Source organism: Salvelinus alpinus, chromosome 5 (genome assembly GCF_045679555.1).
Source record: "Salvelinus alpinus chromosome 5, SLU_Salpinus.1, whole genome shotgun sequence".
Lineage (NCBI taxonomy): Eukaryota > Metazoa > Chordata > Actinopteri > Salmoniformes > Salmonidae > Salvelinus > Salvelinus alpinus.
The window spans coordinates 77959239-77986846 of record NC_092090.1 but is presented as its reverse complement, the minus strand read 5'-3'; the positions used below and the strand labels follow the sequence as shown (position 1 = coordinate 77986846).

At 40.7% G+C, this 27608-nt stretch overlaps 1 protein-coding gene across 1 annotated transcript in view; it reads right to left on the bottom strand.

Annotated features, from left to right (window-relative positions):
• LOC139576872 (transmembrane protein 132C-like) overlaps nucleotides 1-26795 on the bottom strand; it is a 200192-nt gene extending 173397 nt beyond the window's left edge. Inside the window, exon 1 of the mRNA XM_071403425.1 lies at nucleotides 25830-26795. Within this exon, the coding sequence (XP_071259526.1) occupies nucleotides 25830-25905 (76 nt within the window). The 5' untranslated portion in view covers nucleotides 25906-26795. The remainder of the gene's footprint in view (nucleotides 1-25829) is intronic.
• Nucleotides 26796-27608: the final 813 nt, after the last annotated feature.

Here is a 27608-nt window from a genome sequence, read left to right as displayed (position 1 = left end):
AGACCAAAGGACAGATTTCCACCAGTCTAATGTCCATTGCTCATGTTTCTTCGCCAAAGCAGTCTCTTCTTCTTATTGGTTTCATTTAGTAATGGTTTCTTTGCAGCAATTCGACCATGAAGGCCTGATTCATGCAGTCTCCTCTGAACAGTTGATGTTGAGATGTGTCTGTTACTTGAACTCTGTGAAGCATTTATTTGGGCAGCAATTTCTGAGGCTGGTAACTCTAATGAACTTATCTTCTGCAGCGGTGGTAACTCTGGGACTTCCTTTCCTGTGGCGGTCCTCATTCATCATTGCTCTTGATGGTTTTTGCAACTGCACTTGAAAAAACGTTCAAAGTTCTTGAAATGTTCCGTATTGACTGACCTTCATGCCTTGGACTGTCATTTCCCTTTGCTTATTTGAGCTGTTCTTGCCAAAATATGGACTTGCTTTTACCAAATAGGGCTATCTTCTGTATACCCCCCTTACCTTGTCACAACACAACTGATTGGCTCAAACGCATTAAGAAGGATAGACATTCCACAAATTAACTTTTAACAAGGCACACCTGTTTAATTTATATGCATTCCAGGTGACTACCTCATGAAGCTGGTCGAGAGAATGCCAAGAGTATGCAAAGCTGTCATCAAGGCAAAGGGTAGCTACTTTGAAGAATCTCAAATATAAAATATATTTTGATTTGTTTAACACTTTTTTGGTTACTACATGATTCCATATGTGTTATTTCATAGTTTTGATGTCTTCACTATTATTCTACAATGTAGAAAATATTTAAAATAAAGAAAAACCCTTGAATGAGTAAGTGTGTCCAAACTTTTGACTGGTACTATATATCTATTGATCTGTTTGACTCAGAGTGATGAAATTTGGCACACATGCTCAGGGACATGAGTAACTGACCCACACAATATCTCAGACCCCACTGGCCCAATTTTGACTAAACTTAGGTGAATGATATGTCTTGCCATAGAGATCCGGTATTTACAAAATGGCCCAATGGGGGCGCTATAGTTATGAACTGTATGTATGTCAGTCACACACGATTTCTCAGAAACCACTGGCCCGATTTTGATTAAACTTGGTTGAATGATCCGTAATTTACAAAATTATACTGAATGGCCCAAGGGGGGTGCTGTTTAAATTTCTGAGGACCATTCTAGCCAATTGTGAACATTTGATACAAAAGAAATAAGAAATTAATTAACCATGTTCTTATTACAATTACAAGCACGGCCAAGATCTCTCAGAGGGAGCACATTAATCAACATCATTTTAATCTGTTTGTGACCGAATTTAGTAGTACGATTTCTAAACTGAGAGGACAAAAGTTTAAAGGAAGAAAAAAAGGGATGTTATAAATTCAGACTCCCTAGAACGTATAAATCTTTGCAGATTATTGAATTCCATTCAAAGTACCAGCAACAAATGGAAGCCCTGTGTGAGCACATGAAATCTACCAATAAAAAATTGTTATGAATTTGACATGTGTATTCAAAAGCAGATAGCTACATTCCTCTATGCAATCCTTGTGAGGCAGCTTTGTAGAAAGACAAAGCCATTCGATGCTCATTGTAAAATAACATGCTGGGGATAGATTAATTGATTTATGTAATAAAGGAGGTTGGAATTGTATGTTTACAACAAATACACAAAGCACTGAATGTGTTTTACATCAGAAAATAATTCTTTACAGAAATGTTTTTTTCATTTGTATCTTAATAAAAGCAGCTTGAAGCCACCAACCTTTGAGTAGTTCATTATGTGACTATCTGGTAGAGTAACTGCAGCATATTGTAGTCTACAATATGCTTACACCCATAGACAACTGTGAGGTCCCATTTCCCAGACGCTGGGTATTTGTATGCAAATCTCTGATGGAATCAGTCTCTGGAATTGGCTCTGAATTTACAACCTCAAAAAAACAGAAAACATCAAGAGTGAAAAGGAAATAAAGAGGGATGGGAAAACTTTGAACCCAAATCCATAGTAACCAAGAGTCAGCATGTCAGTGCTTGGAATTGAAATAAATAATATACATTGAGTGTATAAAATATTAGGAACACCTGCTCTTTCCATGAAATAGACTGAACAGGTGAATAAAGGTGAAAGCAGTGGTGGAAAAAGTATCCAATTGTCATACTTGAGTAAAAGTAAAGATACCTTAATAGAAAATGACTCAAGTAAAAGTGAAAGTCATCCAGTAAAATACTACTTGAGTAAAAGTCTAAAAGTATTTGGGTTTAAATATACATAAGCCTAGTGGTTAGAGCGTTGGACTCTAACTAGTAATCGTTGCAAGATCGAATCCCCGAGGGACACATTCCAACACTCAAGCATAATTTACAAATGAAGCATGTGTGTTTAATAGTCCTGTATTAGTGGACCGATATAACCGTCTGTAGCACAGACGTTTTTTTGGTTTAATGAGTTACTGTATGTATGATACTAACAACTTTATTGTCTTTCTGATACAATGTATCGTGTTCCCTCAATACCTTGAAAATTGAACATTATACAATTTATGCATTTAATTCAATTGTAATGAATACATTATAAGTACATACATTCCTATTAAATAGAAAAAGCGCATCGGCCCAGTGTGGGCAGCCTACAGAGGCAATATTTTAGCCCATGTTTGCTGGGAAAATAATGGCTTATTTCAGGCTGCTTTCACCAGATATGGGCTGCCCACACTAGGCCACACTGGGCAAATGCTTTGTGGGCCAATGTAGAGCCGATGAGCAAAAAAGCTTTGGCTCAACGTCGGCAGCAAACATGTGGCCAATATTTTAGCCCGCATTTGGCCCACATCATGCCAATGTGGACATGTTTGCTGGGTATTCTTATTCCTTACAGATAGCTCATCCCCTCTGTTTGTTGCTGTCAGATGCTTATGCTCCTTTTACTGACTTTTCTCTGCATGCTTATATCTTGTGGAGTTATTTCTCTTTGCTAAGTTTTCCTTCTGTGCTGTTAAACTTTTGTATCCCACTCTATCACACCCGATCCTATTTTAGGGCTGTATTTTGCATACTAATCATACTAGTCTTTCCCTGTCTCTTGTTGACCTGTGCAAGGAGTAGAAAGGCAGGCAGCCAGCCCGCCCCTCCCTCCAGTGGTCCTCCAGTGGCCACCCACATCATTAGACAAGGCAGTGGGTAGCAGGAACATTGTCTCCATCCTAGGTGTCCTCTCCAGTAGCCAGTAATTTACCCAGCCTACTCCATGTGTGAAGGCTGCTGCCCTGCCTGCTCTGTCAGTCCTGTTTCAGCTCTACAAACACATTGGTCTGGTCTGGAGCCTGTGTGATAGCATGGCTGAGCATGTATGTATGAGGTGTATAAGGAGTGCTGCTTGTTTAGTCAAGTACTCTGACTGCTTGGTTCGGCCTGGGAGCTACATGCACTCTCTTGTTGGGAGCCTGTCCACTTGCCTATCTATCTGTCTGTCTGTCCTGATGGCTCAAACATTGTGTAGCTCTCCCCAAGCCCACCACCATGCTGACAGAAGGATGTGGCTAGCTCTTCTCGAAAGAGAACTATGATAATGCTTATTTGATGATTAGTACTCTTGCTAATAGAGAGCAATAGTAATGACATATTTTTGTAGGCAATAACGGAGGCTAACTCTGCAATGGCTTGTTGTTCAAAACCTATGAAATTAGGTTAAGGAGATCTTATACATTTTGCTAGGTAACATAACTTTTTGTGAATTTTAAAGCATTTATATATTCAAAACAAATAAAAAGCTCAAACTACACCTCCGATCGTATGCCTTTGACATCTAGCTAACAGGCTTAGCTTACCTTATGAAACATACCCAAAGTCTCCTCTGGACAACATTGTTCGGGAACTGATACAATTAGCTCCTTTCCACTGAAGAGATATGGTTCAAGGCTGGAGCAAAGAAATATACCATCCTTGCATTTTCAGTTCGAGCTGGTTAGCAGAAAGCTAACTAGCTTTTTGGCGGACTGTAGCTTAGACTAGTTTGCGTGGTCGGCCTAGTGACGTGAAATGTTTTTGAGAATATTTTCTAGTTCCATTTCTCTGACAGTTAAGATTTGTTAGCAACTGACTTTTTTTGAGCACATTAAGGCTTCATAATTCCTAACGGTCATGTTAACTGACTGATATTATCTCATAGAACAAAACATATAAGTTCTCCTAAGCCTGTGTTAACCTCAGACCTTATTATCGGCGTATATCATAATACCATGTATTTTCCCTGTTCATTTCCCCCTTTGGAATGCTAACTCATTTCCGGTTTTTAGGACTACAAGCACTACAAGCACACTGCCAAGTAAATATGTTTGTCAAAATGCACATGCCACACATTCACTGATAAGTGTCTGAATGTGTTGCCTACAATTAAGAAATTTAATTTAATCTATTTAACTATGAATCAGCATAATGCTGTCTTAGATCAGAAAAAAAGTTAGACAATTATCTTGTTTAATTATATATTATATTAAAAGTAAGACAATGCTCCTATTTAATTATATATGATAGGAATCACAGAGAGTATGTTGACAGTCATATTCTAACGTGTAAATATTCTGTTGAATTGTTATTTCTGTTTTTAAGTCTCAGCATTGTACGTAATGTGAGTCAGCCCACTTTGTGAGTCTGAGGCTGTGTGGAGGTAATGCTTACAGTACACCCACGGCTGATTTGCTACTGCAGGCAGGTTGGAGACTCAGAGGAGAGACACTGCAGTGACACTGACTGCATGCATGCTGGCTGGCCTCTCTGGCACCTGTCTGTCTGGACATTGGGAACACTCAGTTCCATCTTCACTGCAGGTGAAGTGGCACAAAAGCATTTCTCCAAAATCATCAAACCATTTTATGCCCCATTTCTCTTTTTAGGAGCACAACATTGAATGAGATACTGAAAGTTTTGAATTCAGGACAAAATTGTTTTTCGCTTTGCCACATTTTTTTGCAGTATTACTTTAGTGCCTTGTTGTAAACAGGATGCATGTTTTGGAATATTTTTTATTCTGTACAAGATTGCTTCTTTTCACTCTGTCAATTAGGTCAGTATTGTGGAGTAACTACAATGCTGTTGATCCATCCTCAGCCATTAAACTCTGTAACTGTTTTAAAGTCACCATTGGCTTCATGGTGAAATCCCTGAGCGGTTTCCTTCCTCTCTGGCAATTGAGTTAGGAAGGATGCCTGTATCTTTGTAGTGACCCCCTTTACTCCACACACAGAGATGGGTACAAAGCTCTCCCTCGCCCTCCACTTGGCAAATCTGACCATAATTCTGTCCTCCTGATTCCTGCTTACAAGCAAAAACTAAAGCAGGAAGCACCAGTGACTCAGTCAATAAAAAAGTGGTCAGATGAAGCAGATGCTAAGCTACAAAACTGTTTTCCAGCACAGACTGGAATATGTTCCGGGATTCTTCCGATGGCATTGAGGAGTACACCACATCAGTCATGCTTCATCAATAAGTGCATCAATGACGTCATCCCCACAGTGACTGTAGTTACATACCCCAACCAGAAGCCATGGATTACAGGCAACATTTGCACTGAGCTAAAGGGTAGAGCTGCCGCTTTCAAGGAGCGGGACTCTAACCTGGAATCTTATAAGAAATCCCGCTATGCCCTCCGGCGAACCATCAAACAGGCAAATCGTCAATACAGGACTAAGATTGAACAGTACTACACCGGCTCCGACGCTCGTTGGAGGTGGCAGGGCTTGGAAACTATTACAGACTACAAAGGGAAGCACAGCCGATAGCTGCCCAGTGACGCGAGCCTACCAGACGAGCTAAATTACTTCCATGCTCGTTTCGAGGCAAGTAACACTGAAACACGCATGAGAACATCAGCTGTTCCAGGCGACTGTGTGATCATGTTCTCCGCAGCCGATGTGAGTAAGACCTTTAAACAGGTCAAGATTCACAAGACCGCAAGGCCAGACGGAGTACCAGGATGTGTACTCCGAGCATGCGCTGATCAACTGGCAAGTGTCTTCACTGACATTTTCAACCTCTCCCTGTCTGAGTCTGTAATACCAACATGTTTCAAGCAGACCACCATAGTGGTCAAGAACACTAAGGTAACCTGCCTAAATGACTACCGACCTGTAGCACTGACATCTGTAGCCATGAATTGCTTTGAAAGGCTGGTCATGGCTCACATCAACACCATCATCCCAGAAACCCTGCAACCACTACAATTTGATTTTTGCAATTCATTCCAGTCATTGGCAGCAGAGAACTGGAAGGAAAGGCGGCCAAAGGAAGAGTTGGCTTTGGGGGTGACTAGTGAGATATATCTGCTGGAGCGCGTGCTACAGGTGGGTGCTGCTATGGTGACCAGTGAGATGAGTTAAGGCAGGGCTTTACCTAGCAAAGACTTATAGATGACCTGGAGCCAGTGGGTTTGGCGACGTATATGAAGCGAAGGCTAGCCAACGAGTTCATACAGGTCGCAGTGGTGGGTAGTATATGGGGCTTTGGTGACAAAACGTATGGCACTGTGATAGACTGCATCCAATTTGCTGAGTAGAGTGTTGGAGGCGATTTTGTAAATGACATCGCCGAAGTCAAGGATCGGCAGGATAGTCAGTTTTACGAGGGTATGTTTGGCAGCATGAGTGAAGGAGGCTTTGTTGCGAAATAGGAAGCGGATTCTAGATTTAATTTTGGATTGGAGATGCTTAATGTGAGTCTGGAAGGAGAGTTTACAGTCTAACCAGACACCTAGGTATTTGTAGTTGTCCACATATTCTAAGTCAGAACCGTCCAGAGTAGTGATGCTGGACGGGCGTGCAGGTGCGGGCAGCGATCAGTTGAAGAGCATGCATTTAGTTTTACTTGCATTTAAGAGCAGTTGGAGACCACAGAAGGAGAGTTGTATGGTATTGCAGCTCGTCTGGAGGTTAGTTAACACAGTGTCCAAAGAAGGGCCAGAAATATACAGAATGGTGTCGTCTGCGTAGAGGTGGATCAGAGAATCACCAGCAGCAAGAGCGACATCATTGATGTATACAGAGAAAAGAGTCGGTCCGAGAATTTAACCCCCATATAGACTGCCAGAGGTCCGGACAACAGGGCCTCCGATTTGACACATTGAACTCTGTCTGAGAAGTAGTTGGTGAACCAGGCGAGGCAGTCATTTGAGAAACCACTCTCTGGTTATTATCTATGCATAAGTCACTTTAATAACTCTACCTACATGTATATATTACCTCAATTACCTCGACTAACCGCACATTGACTCTGTACTGGTACCCCCTGTTAATAGCCTCGCTATTGTTATTTTACTGCTGCTCTTGAATTATTTCTTATTTTTATTTCTTATTTTTCTCTAGGTATTTTTCTTAAACCTGCATTGTTAGTTAAGGGCTTGTAAGTAAGAATTTCACTGTAAGGTCTACACCTGTTGTATTCGGCAAATATGACAAATACAATTTGATTGTCGAAAGCATTCCACAGGGATATTGGCCATTGTTGACTCCAATGCTTCCCACAGTTGTGTCAAGTTGGCTGGATGTTCTTTGGGTAGTGGATCATTCTTGAAACACACGGGAAACTGTTAAATGTGAAAAAACCCAGCAGCGTTGCAGTTCTTGACACACTCAAAACGGTGCACCTGGCACCTACTACCATACCCAGTTTAAAGACACTTAAATCTTTTGTCTTGCTCATTCACACCCTGAATGGTACATATACACAAACCATGTCTCAATTGTCTCAAGGCATAAAAATCCTTCTTTAACCTGTCTCCTCCCCTTCATCTACACTGATTGAAGGGGATTTAACAAGTGGCATCAATAAAGGACCATAGGTTTCACTCAGTGGTGTAAAGTACTTAAGTAAAAATACTTTAAAGTACTACTTAAGTCGTTTTTGTGGTATCTGTACTTCACTTTACTATTTATATTTTTAACAACTTTTTATTTTTCATCACTACATTCCTAAAGAACATTATGTACTTTTTTACTCCATACATTTTCCCTGACACCCAAAAGCATTTTCAATGCTTAGCAGGACAGGAAATGGTCCAATTCACGTACATATCAAGAAAACATCTCTGGTCATCCCTACTGCTTCTGATCTGGTGGATTCATTAAAGGCCCAGTGCACTATTTTTTCAGTACCAGTCAAAAGCTTGAACACACCTACTCATTCAAGGGTTTTTCATTATTTTTACTATTTTCTACATTGTAGAATAATAGTGAAGTCATCAAAACTATGAATGAACACATATGGAATCATGTAGTAACCAAAAAAAGAGTTAAAGAAATCTAAATATATTTTAGATATTTGATTCTTCAAAGTAGCCACCCTTTGCATTGATGACAGCTTGCACATTCTTGGCATTCTCTCAACCAGCTTCATGAGGTAGTCACCTGGAATGCATTTCAATTAACAGGTGTGCCTTGTTAAAATGTTATTTGTTACTTCCCACGTCTATGTGTGGGCTAGACCGTGTGGGACTGGTGTAGGTTAACCCATGTGGTGCTGGTGTGGGATTGCTGTGGGCTAGCCCATGCTGGGCTGGTGTGGGTTTGGTGTGGGCTAACCTGTGTCTACCTTGCCCACCGAATACCCACATGGGGCCAATGGGGTCATGTTTCCTGGGATAAGGCTATATTGGTTGACTTTGACAGTTCCTCCTCCTCTCTTCTTATCCTCTTCCTGGGTGCGTACCTCTCTCTTACACCTTTGACTCCCACAGTCCAGAGCTCTGACTTTAATCCGAATGGGACATTCCTTAAATATGAAGAATGACTTAAAGCTCTCTCATTCCTATGTATTACCAACAGCGTATTTATCATCATATGTAATTAATAAGGGCTATTGAATATGTGCCCTAGTGTCAACAATAATAAATATATTTTTTCTTTCAAGCATAATTTGAGAATGATCTATGTTGTTGAGCCACCAAGAAATGTAAGAAAGTGGCAAAGGCACTAGGGGACGAATCAATACACGATACAATATGATATTACTTTCTGCTTGTTTACTTTTCTAGGGACGTATAAAATCTATGCTATGGAAAGTTTGGATGGAATTACAGAAGACAGATATTAAAACGAAATTCAACAATATTCAAAAATGTATTGAACTTAGTAGTAAATCCACTAAATATAATGAACTTTATTATTTCACTTGCCCAAGTTAATCATAAGACATGAACAAAATGCTTCAGGGATTTGTAGTTTCCTGCAACTTTCTGAAACAGCACAGGAATGCCCCTGTCTGTGTGTGTCTGAGGTGCACACGTACGACTACACTTTATGTAGCCATTAGCGATGATGCTAATGATAACCATAGAGATGGAAAGGCTTTCCCAAAAACCTTCTCAATTAAATGTTAACTACAAAGTAGCCTATGCCTACATGGCAGAATGATATCACGATTATTTTTATCAATCCATTGGCCATTTGTTTTCCAAACTCTGCAATCACATGCACACTACAGAAAATCCTCCAAACAATGGGCTCTGGCTGGTGCACACTTGAATTAAGGTGCAACCCACCCGAAAATCTAAATTTTTAAGATTTTTCAAGACCTCAAAGGTGGTCTTCTGAGGGGGTTTAAGCATTGTTGTGGACTTAGAACATCCAATTTGGTTGTTTTTCTATAAAAAAACAAAAACAATTTTGAGACCGAAAACCTGAAAAAAGTCATTAAAACAGAAACCTGGAAAAACAAAACAGAGAAAACGGAATTTGGGGATTTTTTTTTTATGGAGTCAGGCAAAAATTATTTTTTACTTTTCCTACAGAAAGAGGATAATTCAGACAGAGTCAATAAGAGCACTTTTGGAGCACTACGACGATCACTTTAAACTGACATTTTCTCTAGGCGCTATTACCCCTCCCTCTCTATCCCTGAGATGAGCAAAATTACATCTATAATAACTACTCATGTGCAAATTGCTGTGTGTAAAAACAGTTTCCTCTTCGACTATAGTGGTGAACCTGCTGTAGCTGTTTGCTGCCTGACCTTTAATAGATTGCCACATTCTACACGGTAAGAGCTAATAAAGAGTAATGGGCCTGTGGCTTCACTAAGAGAATAGCTATTTTTGAGCATAGCTATTTTGAAAGCATCATCTTGGAGATTAAAGAGTATTGACCAGGGAAAAGTAAACAACAGCAGTAGCTGTAGCTGTACTCTTTGGGTGTGTTTGGTAAAGCTGTGGGGCAGAGAAGAGAAGAACCCCGACCACCACATTCTCGTCCCAATGTGCCTCGCTGTGAGAGACAGCGGGGACACCATTAGTTGCTAAAAAGGAACGTTCAGGTGCTGTGATGAGGCCTGATGCGTCTGGAACACTGTTATCACAGAGGTTATCAATCAGTGAGTGACCTGGGCTGGGCTGTAGACATTACTGGTCTCCTGGATGCAGAGAAGAAGGGCTCCATTGTGCCAGAGCAGGCAGCGCACACGGTTGTAGGGGAGGATACAAGGCCAGGCCAGAGAGCTTTTGGCCTGGACAGGGAGGATGAGACAAGCACAGATTTGTGTGCCAATCAGTATTCCCAGGGCCGCTCCGGACTTTTCTAAAACATAAACTGTCCGCCTAATGAATCTCTTGCCCTCACACTGCCCTTTATTGCAAAGTGATATCGTAAATCAGGGCAAACACAGGGCCTCTCGGAGGGCAGAGTGAGTCGGCCTCTTTGTGTGCACTGAGGGACATTTAATAATGAGAGCAGACCAGGGGAATAAGTGGACACAAACCCACCAAAGATCTATACGCTGCTGCTCAGACAACATACTGCCCGGTGCAGGGCACAACGGGTGTAAAAAATAAAGTATGTAACCAAATAAAAATGTTCCAGTAAACATTACGAGGATGAGAAAATGCTAAACATTTTAATCGTAAAAAAATATATAGTTCACTTCTCCGCCGGTCTCACTACAGGAAACAGCACACACTGAAATCTCCATTCTCGCCACATCTGACTAAGCACAGGTCAATAAAATGATGATTACACTTTCATATCACCCAAAAGGATTGCTCTCAGACCACAACTTGAAGCTCAGAGATATTCATTGCAGAAGATTTACAGTGCAAAATATGAAGACAAAAAAGATCAGATACATTGCTGTAATATAAGGAATTGTAGTGACTATCGTCATCGGGCTGTTACATTATGCCGGGCATACACTAAACGATTTTGCCATGAATTCGCCACATTTTTACTGTCCCAGACTAATTTTCATGATTAGGGTGAAATCCTATAAACTTGGGCTAGAATCAGTTAGGTTGGGACTCGCGTAGTTTGAGCGGGTCAAGGATGCACTGATGATGGCTGTTCCGTTCTCCAGACCCGTGACAGATTTCCCGATAATTTTCTGCCATGTCAGAAATGTTGATTGTGCATCTTGTAGTATGAGCAGTGCTACGACACAACCGGGCAAGGACTACTGCCAATAGTCAAAGAGCACTCAGCACGTGAGACCAAAACAATGATGGCGATGAGCAAATTAAGGACAATACGCACCGTGTGGACCGAGGTGATGGTGGAGCTGTGGAGAGAACGTGGCTGCCTTTTCAATATTACCTCTGCCTCCTAACATGACAGAAACCAAAAAGATAAAAGCTGGGGGGGATAGTCAAGGATAGTCCTTACCAGAGTCGTGTGGAGAGAGTTTATTGCTCTGGTCCTTAACAGCTACAAGTGGCCCTGACAAACCCCTTCACTCTCTCTTCATTGGACAGTATAACACCTACAGTACCAGTTGACCCCCTGTCCTCTTATCACAAATCAGGAAATCTACAGAGTATTGAAAAAATATTACCACTGATTGCACACAATGTCATTGTTGACAAGTAATCAAAACTACTCTTAATGATAATTGTGCATACAGAGTAAGAGGATCTGTAGAACAATGACTGCCTCATCCGCCTTGACTGAGAGACCTGAGGACAATAGCTACTTCTCCAGTCAGAGGCTAAGCATCTAGCTTGGCATGTAACCTTCTCCTCTTTGTACTACAGAAGACACATACCCAGTCTAAAAATGGCATATCAAATAGGTGGCTGTGTGATGGCAGGCAAGAACGTAATCTGCACACTGCCACATACCTTTTCAAACCCTCTCGTTAGTCATTTCCCCTCAAAATTCAAAAATCTGTCAAATAGATATAAAAAAATGAAATATTCAACAGGATATTTCTACAGTACAGGTCTCTACATGTGACTATAACAACACAACACCTCAGTGTAGCAGTAGCAACCATTTGTTATGCATGGTGGTGGAAAGAAGTGTGCACATTTAAAGCCAATGACTGACTGAGCTACAGGCTTCTTTAATGGCTGTGAGAAATGGAGGGCAGCTCACATTAGAGGATGGAGGATGTGTCAGTTGGATTCAGCCTCAGGATGTTCTTTAATACGCCACCACAGTTCAGACACCTCACTGAGATCAGATCATCCCAGGCTGCCAGGGAAGAGAAGCTAGTATCTCACACCAAAGTACAACTACAGTCAAACATCTGTCTAGAACTACAAAGTTGACCAGATATTCCTTTCATAATTTGTTTCATATGACTTGAGTTTCTTACTAACCGGGTACTGTGGCTGTACTGTAGCTGATGAAGGAACGCAGGTATAATACAAGCTTTTACAATAGTGAGCTGGTGCATAAAAAGCCAGTGCAGCATGGTAGCTCAGTATTATTTTACATTCACACAGGCCCTCCTACCCTCCTAAATATATTGGTAAACCTTTCCCAGGGTCACCCATATTACCGAACAATACATTCTACAACATGACAACACTGCATTTCTACGAAGGGAACCAGACTAGAAAATCACTTTTTCAACTAGACCTTACTCCTGGCTTAATCTGTCTTTTCATAGGTTCTGCTAATTTGGCATTTACTGAAAACAGAACCTTACTATCTTAGTTATGTATCTATGGAAATATTGCAATCCTTTGAAGAAAAAATCCAGATACAGTAGGTCTTGAACGCGAAAGCCATTACAAAACATACAAATAGCCTTAAATGATTTATTTTCATAACCCATTATTGAAAATGCAGTAGAATGATCTATCTAAAGAGGAAGTGTGCATTCACCTCACTGTGGCCCTTTCCTTTTTAAAATAACCTTTGTTGCGGCTCCAGATGGACTGGCTCTAAATCTGTGGTTAAACCCAAAAGCTGTCAGAGTGGGAACTAAGTAGCTCTATTTTTTTCCAGAAGAAGAAAGCCATTAAGGACACAACAAGGGGAGAGGGAGTATTCTATTTCAGACTAGATCACAAGGAAAAGCAATGTGCTGTCTTGCTTCAGACAATGTCTCTTAAGTAAAAAATAAATATTTGTGCGAAGGGCTATGCTGAGCACTTTTCAAAGCCCTCTTGCCTGACTGCCAAGATGGACAGTCAAGCAATCTAGTGTTGAGGAATCCTACCGGGACAAGGCCGTTATCTCTCCCATTCCACAACCATGGAGCTTTTCATGGTAAAGCTAAAGTTAAAAACAAGAAGTGAATACTATCATCAATGATGTGAGATGCTCCACTATTATTGCTCATAATGAGGACCTATAGCCCCTTTGAGTCACAAAAACTTGAGATAGTAGCTTAAAATAGGACATTGCCAATCACTGCAATACCAGGATGTTCCCTTGTAGTTTTAAAGGGGCAATCAGCAGTTGCTACATACATTTTTGGACTTATAAATGAATGTACCCATTGATTCTTGAAGAATTTAACTTATAATGCCTCATGAACTTAGTTCAACTGTTGTACACCATCGTATCCCAAAATATAAACTTGTTTTACTCCAATGGTGGTTAACAAAGTAAATGTAAACAGCTAGCTGGCTAACGTTAGCTAGGCTAGGGGTTAGGGTTAAGGTTAACTAACAAGTAGTTGCAAAGTATCTAAAAACTTTTAAGAAGTTGAAAAGTTTCTAATTAGCTCAAATGCTAAAGTTATCCGTGATGAGATTCAAACTCGCAACATTTGAATTGCTAGACGTTCGGGTTATTCGCCGCCCCATCCCCAGCTGTTGCGCCTTTTTCACCACGGTGTCGGTGTGGCGAGACCATTTCAGGTCCTCAGTGATGTCCACGCCGAGGAACTTTAAGCTTTTGACCCTATCCACTGTGGCCCCGTCGATGAGGATGGGGACATGCTCCCTCTTTGTCTGCTGTAGTCCATGATAAGCTCATTCATTTTGTTGACGTTTAGGGAGAGAACTGAATAGATTATATATCATATTTTGTCTGAACATTTTCAGCTCTTTGCTTGTCATCTATGGGTCTGTGTATTTATTGTATATGTTTAAGCAAGTTAATACTGCAGTTGGAAACTATACATTTTCACTGATTTGACAAAAATGTTTCGGATATTGCATTTCCACTATTAATGTAGAAAAATAGCTTTCCGGCAAAGTTCATAGAGCTGTAAGGGGGGGAGACAGAGAGGAAAGAGAGAGAGAGAGAGGGAGAAACAATTTGTGTGTGTGCACATTTGTTGGTGGAGGTTATGCACATTAATTACAGAGCACACACAGAAAACATAAATGGAATGGGAGGAAAAGCACTGACTCAATATATTGAATCCTACTGTAAGATAGTACATTCAGAATAGGCAAATTGCTACCTCATAAAACAGTCATTTATAAGGGCTAAACATACCCATTCTTTTATTTTATTTAATGAAATAAATTTTCTCATACAGTGGGGCAAAAAAGTATTTAGTCAGCCACCAATTGTGCAAGTTCTCCCACTTAAAAAGATGAGAGAGGCCTGTAATTTTCATCATAGGTACACTTCAACTATGACAGACAAAATGAGAAGAAAAATCCAGAAAATCACATTGTAGGATTTTTAATGAATTTATTTGCAAATTATGGTGGAAAATAAGTATTTGGTCACCTACAAACAAGCAACATTTCTGGCTCTCACAGACCTGTAACTTCTTCTTTAAGAGGCTCCTCTGTCCTCCACTCGTTACCTGTATTAATGGCACCTGTTTGAACTTGTTATCAGTATAAAAGACACCTGTCCACAACCTCAAACAGTCACACTCCAAACTTCACTATGGCCAAGACCAAAGAGCTGTCAAAGGACACCAGAAACAAAATTGTAGACCTGCACCAGGCTGGGAAGACTGAATCTGCAATAGGTAAGCAGCTTGGTTTGAAGAAATCAACTGTGGGAGCAATTATTAGGAAATGGAAGACATACAAGACCACTGATAATCTCCCTCAATCGGGGGCTCCACGCAAGATCTCACCCCGTGGGGTCAAAATGATCACAAGAACGGTGAGCAAAATGAGCTGAAATAAAAGAGCCCAGAAATGTTCCATACGCACAAAAAGCATACTTCTCTCAACTGTTGTGCACAAAGTGAGCATTTTATCCTTTGTTAAGATAATCCATTCACCTGACAGGTGTGATATATCAAGAAGCTGATTAAACAGCATGATCATTACACAGGTGCACCTTGTGCTGGGGACAATAAGACCACTCTAAAATGTGCAGTTTTGTCACACAACACAACGCCACAGATGTCTCAAGATTTGAGGGAGCATGCAATTGGCATGCTGACTGCAGGATGTCCACCAGATCTGTTGCCAGAAAATGGAATGTTCATTTCTCTACCATAAGCCCTCCTCCAATGTCATTTTAGAGAATTTGTCAGTACATCCAACCGGCCTCACAACCGCAAAGCATGCTAGCCCAGGACCGCCACATCCGGCTTCTTCACCTGCGGGGTTTTCAGAGGGGGGAGTAGTTCTGTCTGTAATAAAGCCCTTTGTGGGTTGGACTGGATCTCCAATGCGTAGGCCCGGGTGGTCTGGGGTGCCTTCCCAGGCCCACCCATGGCTGTGCCCCTGCTCAGTCATGTGAAATCCATAGATTAGGGCCTAATGAATTTATTTCAATTTACTGATTTCCTTATAAGAACTGTAACTCAGAAAAATCTTTGAAATTCTTGCATGTTGTGTTTATAATTTTGTTGAGTATACTATGAGTGTGATATCCACTCTCATATGATTCACCCATATAATTAGGAATTAGAATCAAATCAAAGTTTATTTGTCACCTGCACCAAATACAACAGGTACAGATACAACCTTACAATGAAATGCTTACTTACAGGCTCTAATATGTAATTGAATAGAATATCTATGGATCCACCACACAATGCCCAGGGTTAGCCACTATCCTTTGTCCCCTGACACTTGTGATAAGAGTTACAACTATCACCCTTCAGCTTTCACATCCTGCAATGAGAAAAGGGAAGTGAGATTTAAACAGAAAATTGATTTAAAATGCTGCCTGGAATACTTGGGAAACACAGCCAAAGCCAATGGATTAAAAAGGCAATTGTAAAATCAGCATTTTTTTTGCTGTGAGTTTCAGCTGAGGGTCCATTGGTAGTGTGGAGGTAAAGATGCCCTCTGTGTGTAATCTCAGCGACACAGCCCCTCTGGGACCTTCAGCAGATAGATCTGAAGGGGGGTATTGATAGGTTGCCCATATATTTCTAGCAGCTTATACCAAAATAAGGGCTCCACTCTGGGTTGTCTTTGAACCCCTCATGGATTGCCTTCAAATCTACCTGGATGTTCTGGGAAACAGCTAGTAGACTCAACAAAACACTTAAGTATTTAAGAAGTAATAAAGTTGATAAGAAAATGTTCAAGTTACTAATGTGTTGGTGACAGCTGTTCACTTGTTCCTTTCATTGAGTTTGACCCTTCATTGCATTTGATAATGGAATTTACTGTAACGGTTACTGGTGGGATTTAATAAATTATGTACAAAGAGTTGAACTGAGGGCAATGAATTGTAATTATTGATGTTGAGGCTGATTCAGTGTTTGTGCTTTCTCCCTTCTCCAGCCTTGTGAGGTCAAAACAGAGGACCTCCGGCGTGTCAATCTGTCTGGGTTCAAAGCTATGGTTTACCATGCAACATTCACAACTGTGCTCTCACAGTGGGACCACCCAACTCATTACTGACTGTAGAAGGCATACACTCAGAATTGGGATAATCACATGATCACTGACTACTTACTGCCCAGTTTCTTTATAAAGAAGATGTTCTGTACTCAAGTTGAAGTTCACAAACCATATCAGATTGTCCAAGTTTTGCTTGGCTGGTTTCCTACTGTACATAGAACAGACCTCACTGTTGGTGTCTAGGTCCAACATACAGAAAAAAGACGTTCAGCTAAATTTGAAACGTGTCTAATTATGAGGTATTCAAAATGACTTTGAAGCAGCAAAGGTATTATGTTTTCATTACTAGAGATGTTATTACAGTAGCAGACAGCCTTGGAGAAAATACTAAACCAGCACAACATGATATTAGATATTAATGCAATATGTTGTGCTTGGAGGCATTTAAGTTAACCTGTATGCTTTATTGCATACACTGTCTGCTTCTTTTACAATCTGTCTGCCTCTAATTTGACTGCCTCTATCACCATTTTAAGTGAACCATCCAGTTAATTTCATTTTCATGATCAACTACCTATCCATTGTTAGAATATAAAAATGCATAATCTGTGACACTGAAAGATGATTTACATCTTGGTAGAAATCGTATGGTGTCTACCCATCAACCCTGTTGAATTTTCAAGGCAAGCTGTATAGATATCTGAATTGTTCTCCCCAAAAATGCTTGTCTGCTGGATAGATCCATCTTTGGCATGCACATTTGTTTTGCATCTCTTTTTCAGAATGAAACAATTATGCACAGGTGGCTGGACGAAGGTTTACAGAGCATCAGAGTGAAGTCTCTGTGAGTAACTGTCAGCATCTATAGGAGGAATCAGAGCTAAATGCATTAGAAGAGGCAATGACAGGTGTATATTTTCAAGGGCCATTTACTTCTTTGTGGTGAGGTGTATAGACTGTCAGGATTATGTTAAGTGTGGAGTCTTGACACCTCTCTGTGATTCAGAGTGAGGCTGTTACTGAGAGCTGGGGATGAGTGAGTCAGATAGCATTTAGAAACAAAAAGGTTAGCCTAGTGTATTTCTCATTCTCAGGCTGGAGATCTTCCAAGTAGATTTGTAGACTTGCTTATCATGTTGAATATTGATAATGCCAGCTATTTGGATCACATTTTATACACAGTTAATTTTCTTTGTTGACTTCAGCAAATACAAAAGCTCCTTCTACAGGGTGTCATTATCTGTGATGGAATGCACCTTTTTTTATTGTTGGACTTTAAATCAAAATGTCAGTCTGTGGTAATGGACAAAAAGGGTATTTGGGCAGGCCCTGTACAGGGAGACAACAGCGAAATGGATGGACATGACTGCTTTATTGGATCAAATCACATTTTATTTGTCACGTGCCGAATACAAAAGGTGTAGACCTTACAGTGAAATGCTTACTTACAAGCCCTTAAAACCAACAATGCAGTTAAGAAAATAACTGAAAAAAGTAAGAATAACAAATAATTAAAGATAATAGACAGGACACAAATATATCTGCTACTCTTGTGCTTGAAGATTCGATGTCAAACCAAACACGGACCCTCAGATAACCCTTACAATGAAGGTTGGCGATTTTACAAGACTTTCAATCATATCTCTCTCCTCTCCTGCCAAAACAGGCCCCCTCTAGCCTCTGCCATCTCCCTCTGATTTGGATCAGAGTGGTGCAGTGGAGGTGTTTACTCACTGGGCTGGGATATATGAAACCATGACTCACACCATATATCTGCCCCATACATTCTCTGTCCTTTCACTGGTGGCTGTGTGGTCAATGTTAAAACATCCTCTGCTTTTTATGTGCTGTACACCAGCTTTTATTTAGAATTGCATTATGTGATCTGTTGAAACTACAGAAGAAATAGATTCACTGATTGTGTTTTTGTCCAACTCTAATCAGTCATGTAAATGGCCTGAGGAACAGAACTGTAACTAGGAGTGAGGTTCTGAGTGTAATTGGAGAGCCTGAGTGTTTGTGTGTCTCCAATCAACGTGCCATAATCCTCTGCTCCTAATCAGAGTGGAGGTAATGGCCACTCGGAGCTCAATCAGTACATAACTCCACTGAGTGAATGTTCATATTGTCTACACTTATTTTAAACAAAGAACACCAAAACCACTGAGGCCACACTCAGTCAGAAACAGTGTCTGTGCACTGGTACTGTTAATTTCTAGCCAACGAAATGGTGGCCTAAGTGGCTGTACTACATCCAGAACATTCTCAAAAATTCCATCCTGCTACCCTCCCGTCCTGTCTTAGTTGTTTGATCCTACACAGCAGTTGTGTGCCAAGGGCCTGTGACTCCTGGGCAGTCCTGCCATGGCCGTGTGGCATCAGTGAGTCAGGGGCGCCCTGGCAGTCACAGCGTCCAGCGCAACACAGAGCTCTGTGGGCTCCGTGCAGAGGAGGTTGATTTGGCACGGAGCACGACCTTCCCCTCTACACCACTATCTGCTCCTGCAGCCTCTCCTCCTCACCCCAGGGCCCCCTCTTTAACACAAATGTGATGGGGCCTCTACAGAACACTGAGAATGAATGAACCCAAGGATAACAGACGATTAGCCAGAGAAAATGATTACAATGTGATTCAAATTGGATGCAAAATGTATGAAGATGTTAATGTATCGCTGAATAATTTAGTGCATCACTGTCTGCTTCTTTTACGATCTGTCTGCCTCTAATTTGACTGCCTCAATCACAATTTTAAGTGCACCAGACAGTTAATTTCATTTTCATGCTCAACTACCTATCCATTGTTAGAATATAAAATGAATAATCTGTGACGCAATATGTAGAATCTATGAGAATAGAAAGGTTCAGAACTTTTGTGAAACATCACAACCCAGTTGAAAAATACATGGCAAATTGAAATCAAAACCGGATGGTGTTCAGAGATAGATGGGAGGGGTTGAGTGGCACTGAAGGATGGTACTAAAAACAAACAAAATATAAAAAACCCTATGATGTCTACCCAAGGCAACCCTGTTGAATGGAATTCGAACCCATTCCGTCTCTCTCTCTCGCCCTCTGAGTTGCGTACAAATCCTCACAACCCCAGCAAAAATCTCACTCAAAATACTTCAGGAACAAAACAAAGCAACAGTCCTCTTGCCTTACTACCATCATCACCCACTACTGGCAGTGATCCACAGACAGAGGCCTTAGAGTGGTGCTGTGCTGCTATGGTTACTAATCCTTCAGTTACAATGTCAGTGAAAAAGTACAACAACCAAACACTTGAAACAGTAACAGCAACGTCCCCTGCTCTGCCATGATGATACATTCTGATGTCTTATATATCCTTTTTTACACCAAATCCGAGAGCACCAGAGATTGTGAAGTGAAAAAGGTCTAGGCTATTTATCTAAAAGTATGCATTTTTCTTGACCTGGGTACCCAATCTAGGATGTAGATATACCATACAAGCATTCACAGACTCCCAAAAATTCTCTATACAATGTTCTCATCTCATGGAAGCCTGATGAACACTATTTAGATTTGTAAATGCAAATATATTTTTGTGAAAGTGAATTAGCCTATTTAATTCTGTACTGACATTCAGAATGCTGTCAGAGCTGTGTCTGTCTCCAATTATTTGCAAGGACCAGAAAAAATGTAATTAAAAGACACGGCCTCCCCCGGCTGTGCATGGTGTGTCTGTTTTCGCCTGGCCTCTGTGTGTAGCAGAGGAGTCTGCTGAAGGGAGAACGGCTCATAATAATGGCCGGAACGCCGCAAATGGAATGCCATCAAACACTTGGAAACCATGTTATAATGTAATGATACCATTCCACTGATTCCGCTCCATTCATTACCACGAGCCCGTTCTCCCCAATTAAGGTGCCACCAACCTCCTGTGGTGTGGGTTGTGTTTAATTTAGATTGCTCCATAGCATGCATCTCCAAGCTTATCTATTGGGAGTCGCGCCCTCTTGCGACATCAGTATAAGGATCTACACTGAACAAAAATATAAACGCAACATGTAAAGTGTTGGTCCCAGAAATTCTCCATAAGCACAAAAATATTATTTCTCTCAAACTTTGTGCAATTTTTTTTTTACATCTCTGTTAGTGAGCATTTCTCCTTGGCCAAGATAATCCATCCACCTGACAGGTGTGGCAAATTAAGAAGCATATAAAAACAACAATAGAAATAGCTGCATAATTGCATGATAATTACACAGGTGCACCTTGTGCTAGGGACAATAAAAGACCACTCTAAAAGTGCAGTTTTATCGTACAATACAATGCCACAGATGTCTCAAGTTGAGGGAACCTGCAATTGGCATGCTGACTGCTAGAATGTCCACCACAGCTGTCACCAGAGAATGTATTATTAATTTCACTTCCATAAGCCGCCTTCAACGTTGTTTTAGAGAATTTGGCGGTACGTCCAATCGGCCTCACAACCATGCCAGCACAGGACCTCCACATCCGGCTTCTTCACCTGTGGGATCGTCTGAGACCAACCACCCTGACAGCTGATGAAACTGTGGGTTTGCACAACCAAACTGTCAGAGAACGTCTCAGGGAAGCTCATCTTGGTCATCTTCACCAGGGTCTTGACCTGACTGCAGTTCGCATCGTAACCGACTTCAGTGGGAAAATGATCACCGCCGATGAACACTGAGCTGGAGAAGGGAGCTCTTCACCGATGAATCCCAATGGCAGGCACCATGTATGGGGTCGTGTGGGCCAGCGATTTGCGTATGTCAATGCTGTGAACAGAGTGCCATGGTGGCGGTGGGGTTATGGTATGGTCAGGCATAAGCTACAGACAGCGAACACAATTGCAGTTTATCAATGGCAATTTCAGATACAGTGATGAGATCATGAGGCCCATTTTCGTGCCGTTAATCGGCCGCCATCACCTCATGTTTCAGCATGATAAAGCATGGCTCCAAGTCACAAGGATCTGTACACAATTCCTGGAAGCTGAAAATTTGAGTTCTTCCATGGCCTGCATACTCACCAGACATGTCACCCATTGAGCATGTTTTGGATGCTCTGGATTGACGTGTACGGCAGTGTGTTCCATTTCCCGCCAGTATCCAGCAACATCGCACAGCTCTTGAAGAGGAGTGGGACAATATTCCACAGGTTACAAACTACAGCCTGATTAACTCTTTACGAAGGAGATGGGTCGCGCTGCATGAGGCAAATGGTTGTCACACCAGATACTGACTGGTTTTCTGATCCACGCTCCTACCTTTTTTTAAGGTATCTGTGACCAACTGATGCATATCTGTTTCCCAGTCATGTGAAATCCATAGATTAGGGCCTAATGACTTCATTTCAATTAACTGATTTCCTTAAATGAACTGTAACTCAGTCAAATCTTTGAAATTGTTCCATGTTGCGTTTCTATGTGTCGTACAGAGGTACACATATATATACAGTACCAGTCAAAAGCTTGAACACACCTACTCATTCCAGAGATTTTTCTTTATTTTTACTATTTTCTACATTGTACAATAATAGTGAAGACAACAAAACTATGAATTAACAGACATTTAATCATATAGTGACCAAAAAAGTGTCACACAAATCAAAATATGTTAGATTTTAGATTCTTCAAATTAGCTATCCTTTGCCTTGATGACAGCTTTGCACGCTCTTGGCATTCTCTCAACCAGCTTCATGAGGTAGTCACCTGGAATGCATTTAAATTAACAGGTGTGCCTTGTTAAATGAATACCTAGGATGAATACCTAGGATAGGATAAAGTAATCCTTCTAACCCCCCCCCCCCCCCTTAAAAGAGTTAGATGCACTATTGTAAAGTGGTTGTTCCACTGGATATCATAAGGTGAATGCACCAATTTGTAAGTCGCTCTGGATAAGAGCGTCTGCTAAATGACTTAAATGTAAATGTTAAAAGTTCATTTGTGGAATTTCTATCCTTCTTAATGCGTTTGAGCCAATCAGTTGTGTTGTGACAAGGTAAGGGTGGTATACAGAAGATAGCCCTATTTGGTAAAAGACCAAGTCCATTTTATGGCAAGAACAGCTCAAAAAAGCAAAGAGAAATGACAGTCCATCATTACTTTAAGACATGAAAGTCAGTCAATTCTGAAAATTTCAAGAACTTTGAAAGTTTCGTCAAATGCAGTCGCAAAAACCATCAAGCGCTATGATGAAACTGGCTCTCATGAGGACCGCCACAGGAAAGGAAGACCCAGAGTTACCTCTGCTGCAGAGGTTAAGTTCATTAGAGTTAACTGCACCTCGGATTGCAGCTCAAATAAATGCTTCACAGAGTTCAAGTAACAGACATCTCAACATCAACTGTTCAGAGGAGACGGCGTGAATCAGGCCTTCATGGTCAAATTGCTGCAAAGAAACCACTACTAAAGGACACCAATAAGAAGAAGAGACATGGGCCAAAAAACCCAAGCAATGGACATTAGACTGGTAGAAATCTGTCCTTTAGACAGATGAGTCCAAATTTGCCATTTTTGGTTCCAACCACTGTGTTATTGTGAGACGCAGAGTAGGTGAACGGATTATCTCTGCATGTGTGGTTACCACCGTGAAGCATGGAGGGCGAGGTGTGATGGTGTGGGGGTGCTTTGCTGGTGACATTGTCAGTGATTTATTTAGAATTCAAGGCACACTTAACCAGCATGGTAACCACAGCATTCTGCAGCGATATGCCATCCCATCTGGTTTGCGCTTTGTGGGACAATCATGTGTTTTTCAACAGGACAATGACCCAACACACCTCCAGGCTGTGTAAGGGCTATTTGGCCAAGAAGGAGAGTGATGGAGTGCTGCATCAGATGACCTGGCCTCCACAATCACCTAACCTCAACCCAATTGAGATGGTTTCGGATGAGTTGGATCGCAGAGTGGAGGAAAAGCAGACAAGTGCTGAGCATAATGTGGGAACTCCTTCAAGAGCTTCCTCATGAAGCTGGTTGAGAGAATGCCAAGAGTGTGCAAAGCTGTCAAGGCAATGTAGAAAATAGGAAAAATAAGGAAAAACCCTTGAATGAGTAGGTGTCCAAACTTGACTGGTACTGTATGATAATTTTTTATAGCTCCCCTTGTCTGCACTTCCGGTAATACCGTACATCCCAGTATGGTACATAAACGGTATAACGGTATGAAAATCTAGATACCGCCCAACCCTACGTCTGTCACATGTAGCTGGGTATGAGAATGGGGTCTAGAGAACTGTTCTGAAAGGAATGGACAAAGCCATGCTGACAGAAAATCAGTTGGTTCTTGAATTTTTGTTGTAAGCACTTAGCCTTAAGAATTATGTTGAAAGACTCCCATGAGGAAGCTATCCGTGTGAGGCGTTAACATAGGTCAACTAATAATTGGGTCGTTCTACGAAATGAGTGCCTTTTGTGTTCCATTGATATTTCAATTAGAAATTGTGCACAAATCTTGAATTTTAAAAGCCTTGTAAATGTATTGAAGTGCCCTTTAATACAGACCACATGTAGAATTCAATACATCTGAATAAAGACTTGCTAAAGTGCAAAAATGCACAATTTTGACATGCACCCTCTGGCTTCCAGAATGATTTTAACCCACTTAACCCAAACATTTCAACAAGTTTTCACCATCATTATAAAGCCCTAGTTATTTTGTTGCTTTGACAAAGTCATTTCTGAAGATTATTATTTAATGTCATTAGTGATATAATTTAAAGTTAAAAAAATAAGAAAAACCTGTCCCTCATTTTAAGGTCAACTCTGAACTGAACTCATTTTAATATGGGGAAACTATTCCTTTTTAAATACTTATTTCAAACGAAACATTGAACACCTAAGCTAATAATCAAATCAAACAGTAAAAGCAGGTGAGCTGGTTCTACTATTTTGGGCCTTTTTCTGTTGTTTTGTGGGGGAAAACTGAGTGGGTCAAGCATAACGCGTCAATCCTGTTACCCATACACATAAACAGGCTAGAAATGTTTGAACAATTTCAGTTTTTTTGTGAAGCTTGCATTTGATTGCCCCTCCCTGTTGCACATAAACAAGCTTCCAGTTCCCCTGTCAGAAGGGGATTTATGACTGATTTAAAAGGAGTAGTTCACTACTTTACAACATTATGTTAGATGGTTCCCTACCCTGACAGTAGGCTGTGGGCCAGTAATCCATTGTTCGGTTTTCTTTAAACAGCCACTACAATCTTTAGCTAACTTTAGCCACTGCTAGCTAAAAATCTATGGAAATGACAGGGCATGCCATCCCTTGTAACCCCCAAAAATTATAATAAACTCAAATCAACCCATGTTATTTTTTTTAAATGGCCAAATCAAATGTTCACATGCCCCTATTACTACCATAGATTTTTAGCTGGCGGTGGCTATATTTAGCTAAAGTTTGCAGTGGTTGTTTAAAGAAAACCGAACAATGGGTTAAAATGTATCCTAGCCCATAGACTACTTTCAAGGTGAAGAACTTTATATTAACATGTTGTAAAATAATTAACAATTCCTTCAAGATAAAATGATCAACCCTGTTAACCCTGTTTATTTGGCACCTAATAGGCACTTACTACTGTCATTTTTTTATTTAAAACCTCGAGGTTGGAAAACATGTTTTTTATTAAGTTGAACATGTTCTCTTTATGATAGAATGTTAAAATTAAGTGAAATCTAAATTAGGTTTTTTCCCCCACCAAGTACACATCTCAAAAGGCACAGTATTGGTGGAACGACCCAATTCACGAGATGAACACTCCATAAAATGATGTTTATAATAAGAGAAACATAAAACACAATTGTAAAGCTTAAGCATCCCAGAATTAATAAAATATTAAATTCTTCAAATATCTAAATCATAGAGCTAAGATGAGTTGTATGTGTGCATTGGTCACAAAACACATGGTTTAAAATAATGTTACACTTACCCCCTAAAAGTACCATGATTGATTGTAGTGCATGGAGATGCAACATGTTTCTGTTCGCCTCTTGCAAAAAATCCATTTAGATTTAGTGATAATAGATCATTCAAAAGATAGACTTGGCTGCATCAAAACTGACTTCAGGATTTTTACAAATGTCCACTGACCATCCAAATGGATAGTTTGTTAAGTTCCAAAAAGTCATGCCCGTTTCTATAATCCAATGTGAACAGCCCTCAGCAAAAGATGACAATTTCTGAATATCGAATGTAAATGAAAACGTGGCAATATGTAGTAAATATTAAGTCATAAAAATACTTGTTAAAAGTTGCAGTTTACTATCCAGATAACTGAATAACGCTGACTTCAGCGTTACCGATCGACAGAAGATTATTAGTAGCCTATTAGTTTTCTTCTGCTACATGGGATCATGAATAATCACCATGGAAGCCGTTGTCACAAAAATTGAATTTTTACATAGGGATTATATTACTGGATTTTAAATCCGCTTTCTTCACCCGTTTGTCATCCCTGTCTCCTCTGCATCATTTGCAGACCGATGTGAAGTTTCTTGGCGATGCGTAATAGCTCTTATCGTCGAACCTCAAGAATTTGTTTTCATATAGTTCTTCAGATGTCCTGTCACCCGTCGAAAAATAAATGTTTCAAATCACGCGTCGGCTAACTCCAATACATGTTATTTACAGCGGGAACAAAGATGAATTCCATGTCGGATACAGTACAACATAGCCGTCAGTTAGTTGTTGTTTTATATCCGTTTTAATCAAACTTCGGCACTCCATGTGGCCGCTGACTATGCAGTATGAAATACTTATTTGCATTTGTATCCATGTGCCCTGCTGCAGATATACCCATGCTATAAAGACCTGACACTCCGCCCTCTTAAATCCATCCTCCTGGCATAATGCACATCGTCAACATCCTTTGTATAAAAATAAGAGGGAATTGAACCCAAATCACAACTTGTATTGGCAAATGCTGGTCTAGGGGGCGTGTAGTGTGGAGTAAGGCGGACCGACTGCTCAGCACCCCACGCACGCACTTAACATTTTGAATATTTGGCCTCCCGAGTGGCGCAGCGGTCGAAGGCACTGCATCTCACTGCTAGAGGCGTCACTACAGACCCTGGTTCGATCCCGGACTGTATCACAACTGGCAGTGATCAGGCGTCCCATAGGGCAGCGCACAATTGGCACAGCGTCGTCTGGGTTAGGGGAGGGTTTGGCTGTAAAATAAGAATTTGTTCTTTACTGACTTGCCTAGTTAAATAAAAAATAAACAGCGCAGACGTGATAGGGTACTAATGAAGATAACAGGTTTTGTGATTAATTTTACCAACAAATGTAATGGAGGATATTGTGCATTTTACGCAAAGCATTTAGAAACTTTAGCGTACTCAGAAATGGTTCTGCTATTAAATTTGCCAAACAATTGGATACACATAACTCTGCTACTGCTGCTTAGGCTATAGGAAATATATATTTTTGTAGTTAGACAGCCTATAAGCCTAGGCTACCTGGGTGAAAATCTAACATGGGGCAATACGCCCAAATCGCAACAATTACGTGTAGTTTTGTATTCTGTTTTATGTCGACTTTGGGCTGCAGAAGTATCTCTTCCAACCTGACCTCTCGAGAGCCAGGCGGTTAATATTACTAATTATGCCAAACTCAATGTGACTGTCAACTCACTAACACTTAAGTAGACTACTGGTCATTTTATGTTCATTGTGCCAGTGTGGTGCAAAGAAGCACTGCGTCACGG